This window comes from Coffea arabica, chromosome 2c (assembly GCF_036785885.1).
Source record: "Coffea arabica cultivar ET-39 chromosome 2c, Coffea Arabica ET-39 HiFi, whole genome shotgun sequence".
Classification (NCBI taxonomy): Eukaryota; Viridiplantae; Streptophyta; class Magnoliopsida; order Gentianales; family Rubiaceae; genus Coffea; species Coffea arabica.
The window spans coordinates 53,594,380-53,598,376 of record NC_092312.1 but is presented as its reverse complement, the minus strand read 5'-3'; the positions used below and the strand labels follow the sequence as shown (position 1 = coordinate 53,598,376).

At 41.1% G+C, this 3,997-nt stretch overlaps 1 protein-coding gene across 1 annotated transcript; it reads right to left on the bottom strand.

The window, feature by feature from the left end:
• Positions 1 to 974: 974 nt before the first annotated feature.
• On the bottom strand, positions 975 to 1,577 carry LOC113724403 (uncharacterized). The gene has a single exon (XM_027247313.1). The coding sequence runs from the start codon at positions 1,575 to 1,577 to the stop codon at positions 975 to 977; it is 603 nt and encodes a 200-aa protein (XP_027103114.1).
• Positions 1,578 to 3,997: the final 2,420 nt, after the last annotated feature.

Below are 3,997 nucleotides of genomic sequence, written 5' to 3'. Positions count from 1 at the left end.
TTCTGGCGAGAGTTGGCCAGATAGTTCGTTAACCCTTAGGGCACGCCCTAAGGGAAGGTGGGGCTGTCACAAGTATCCGGCTAAACCCAAGAAACTACGGATCTCAGTTGGGGTTTCTGGCTGTTTCCACTCAGATATGGCTTCTACTTTCACTGGATCCACAGAAATGTCATTTTTAGATATTACATACCCTAGAAAAGAAATCTGATCCAACCAAAACTCGCATTTGCTAAACTTGGCATATAACTGGTGTTCTCTCAAGGTCTGCAAAACTATTCTCAAATGTCATTCATGATTCTCTCAAGATTTAGAGTATATCAAGATATCATCTATGAACACCACGATAAATTGGTCCAAATAAAGTTTAAAAACTTGATGCTCCATGAATGCAGCCGGAGCATTTGTTAAGTCAAACGGCATCACTACAAAATCGAAATATCCATATCTGGATTTAAAAGTAATTTTCGGTATGTCCTCCTAATTAATTCATAGCTGATACTAACCTTGCCTCAAGGTCAATTTAGAGAAAACTACTGCTCTTTGCAACTGGTCAAACAACTCATCAATGTGCTACAAAAGATATTTATTTTTCACCGTGACGTCATTGAAACTGCGATAGTCAATACATAGTCTCAAACTATCATCCTTCTTTTTAACAAATAGAACAAGCGCTCCCCAAGGTGATTTACTTTTTCGAATAAACTCTCGCTCTAACAAATCCTGTAACTGCAGTTTTAGTTCCTTAAATTCGGCCGGGATCATTCGGTATGGTATTTTTGCAATAGGAACGGTTCCAAGCACCAAATCAATCTTAAATTCTATTCCCTCGCTGGCGGCATCGACTTCAACTCGTCAGGAAAAATATCGAAAAATTCATTTACTTCTAACACATTCTCTAGTTTTACCTTATCTCCAGGAGTATTAATCAAGAAAGCTAAGTAACCCTGCGCCCCTTTATTCAATAATTTTCTGGTTCAAATTCCCAAAACAAGTGCAGACGAGGCTAATCTATCTCTCACATCCAATCTTAGAGTTGCCTCTCCAAGTATAGAGAACTCCACCACTTTAGTCTTGCAGTTCAACTGAACATTATAACAAGCTAACCAATCTATGCCTATAATCATATCATACTCCTTGAGATTTAAACTGATCAAGTTTACCACCAATTTCCGTTCTCCTACCCAAATCTCACAATTTTTGTAAACCTTGTTAGTAATTAGGTTTTGATCCCCAGTAGGTGTTCTAACCTCCAAGTCATAGGGTAATTTAACAGGACTTATATCAATACTACACATGAAGGTAGGATTCACAAAAGAATGAGTTGTCCCAGGGTCAATTAAAAGCTTAGTTAAGCGGTGGAATATAAGGATCGTATCTTCCAGTACCTCAGATGATTCAGGGGCTCGCTGATGGTTTAAGGCAAAAACCCTAATAGAAGCTTTTGGTCTACTCCCACTGGTAATAGGTTGTTTAGAGTTTAACTTTTCTAGCTGCACACTCTCATTCCCTTCACGGAGTTTAACAAGACAGGCTGCGATCTGATACTTGGAACTACCGCAACAGAGACATTTCTTCATTTTTCGCCAGCAAGTATCCTCGGTGTGGTTCGTCGTACCACAATACGCATAATTTACTCAAGGAGTCTGTTGTCCTCTCTCGTTGTGAGCCCCTCTGGATGGAGCTTCTCTCGGTGTCTCTGAGATACGAACTCCACTCGTACCTCTTCTAAACTCAGGAGGCGGTACATACTGATCGCCTTGCCCGGTAGTACTACTAGATGCACCTCATCTCTTTACTTGAAAAGTCCAAACCTGAAATCAAATCTGCACCACTCGTTGAGGTTTCTCCAACGTATCTTTAAACATATCAATCTGGGTTGCAGTTAAGTCTTTTTGAATTTCCACATTCAACCTCTCCTTATGCGTTTCTACTCATTAACCACCAGTTCCGGAGCAAATTTAGAGAGTCTGGTGAACTGGGTCTCATATTTTGCCACACTCAAAGTGCCTTGGCGCAGTTTGATAAATCCATCCTCTCTTTTCTCCTAAATTAAGGGCAGAAGGAACTGCTCGTTAAATTTCCTAGTGAAATTAAACCAAGTATGTGAAATTTGCTCCCTGTCCCATTTTGCCCTTATTACGTTCCACCAGGAACGGGCTGCACCTTCCAACTGAAAAATCGCGAAAGTCACTTGCCTCTCCTCAATATAGTGCAATGTAGCAAATATATCCACCATTCTTTCGAACAAATTCTCGGCAGTTTTGGGATCTGATCCTCCAAGAAATTTTGGAGAAGCAAACTTTTGGAATTGTTCCAGGGCCCTGCCTTCACCCACTTCAAGGTCCCTTTGCTAATTACCAGGCACTTGACCTTACTGGTCAACCAGTCGAGCTAACAAATCAGTCATACAGTTGATAGCTGTAGCTATCTAGTCCCCTTCTTCACCTCCAGGTCCTTGGTTCTAATTCGCCACAGATCTTTGTTCCTCTTCTTGCCTGGGTCCACGCCCATGGGCCCGACCACATTGTCGTTTACCCTCCATTATTTCTGACTGGACTAGGGTTCATGAATTATAACTAATGGTGTAAGCAAGTATTGGTATATAATAGATACTTGTGCGTAATCGAAGGTCAAAGGGAAATAAAGTCGAAATCACGATAAGCAAGTGAAAACACAAAACAGTTAAATGCTAAAATCGAAATAAGGTTAAAGTCAAAGTTTAAGGTCAAAGTCAAAATCAGAGTCAAGGTCAAAGTATTATACATTCAAAGGCTCATAGTAGTTATTTACAAACTAACAAGGCCAAAAGTATCAAGTACGAGCCTCAAAAGTACAGATACAGTCATCCAGCCATATCATACAAAAACCAGAGTAAGTAGCCAAAAGAAAACTATACAACCACCGAGTCATCACCTCCCCTATCCTTTCTATGTACAATGGTCAAAATCATCCAAAAGTGTAACCTAGTAGTCAAGACTTAGTCCGCCGTGGGACTAGCTAATCTCCCATTTTGGGTAGGTTCAATTTCTGTCTCGCCTTCTACATTAGAAACTTCATCGCTCAAATCCCCAAGTAGGTCATCACAAATATTCAGGGTCGACTCAGCTCTAGTCCTCATTTTCATGGTTCTCTTAACCAGTCTCTCCTGGGCTTCCCCAAATTACGCGCAGAGATCGTCAGTCCTTTCTTGACCTCGATTACATCATCTTCAAGTTCCTTAATCTAGTCAGCTTGTATATTTATAGTTTCCCTTAGTTGATTCATCTCAACTTCAAACCTAGCATTGTCCTTCGCTAGTGCCTTCCTCTTCTCCACAACCGCCAAAACTACTGGGTTAGGATAGGCGTAAGTATGGCGGCATTCGCAACGCCGATAGCGGTTAGTTGGACTCTAATGTATAGTAGCTCTTCTGTGTGACAGCCCCACTTCACCCTAAGGCGAACCAAAGGGTTCGACGAACCGCCTGCCCAACTCTCGCCGGGACTTGATGCTCTAGAACTAGAAAATAGAGTTCATGCCAAAAGAAAGCTCTATTTACTCTATTACATCTTCAAAAGTTGCCTAAACCAGTACATCAAGTCATATATACCACCAATACCCGAAAGTAAACCCTAGAAAAGCTGATAACTATAACCACCACGACAAATATATACATCTTACTAGTCAACTTATAACAAGTACAATTCAACTATTCTATCGCCAAAAGTCTAACCACCTTCTCGAGCGATCCCCACGTCAGCCCCCTGTTGATAAAGTTTGGCATGAAAAACGATACAAGTTACTGAGCTTGACCGTCACAGTCTCAAGACACAAGCTTGCAAGGATGATCCTTCACCTCTCCTTGAAATTCTTGGTTCCTTAAGCTTCCCAAGCTTCCAACTAGTGATTAATCGGTTTAGTTTTTCTTGGTTGCACTCAAGAGATTGGATTCAAGGTAGAAGATGGAAAACTCTCCTTACTCTCTTCCCCCTCCTTGCTCTTGGCCAAACTAGAAAAA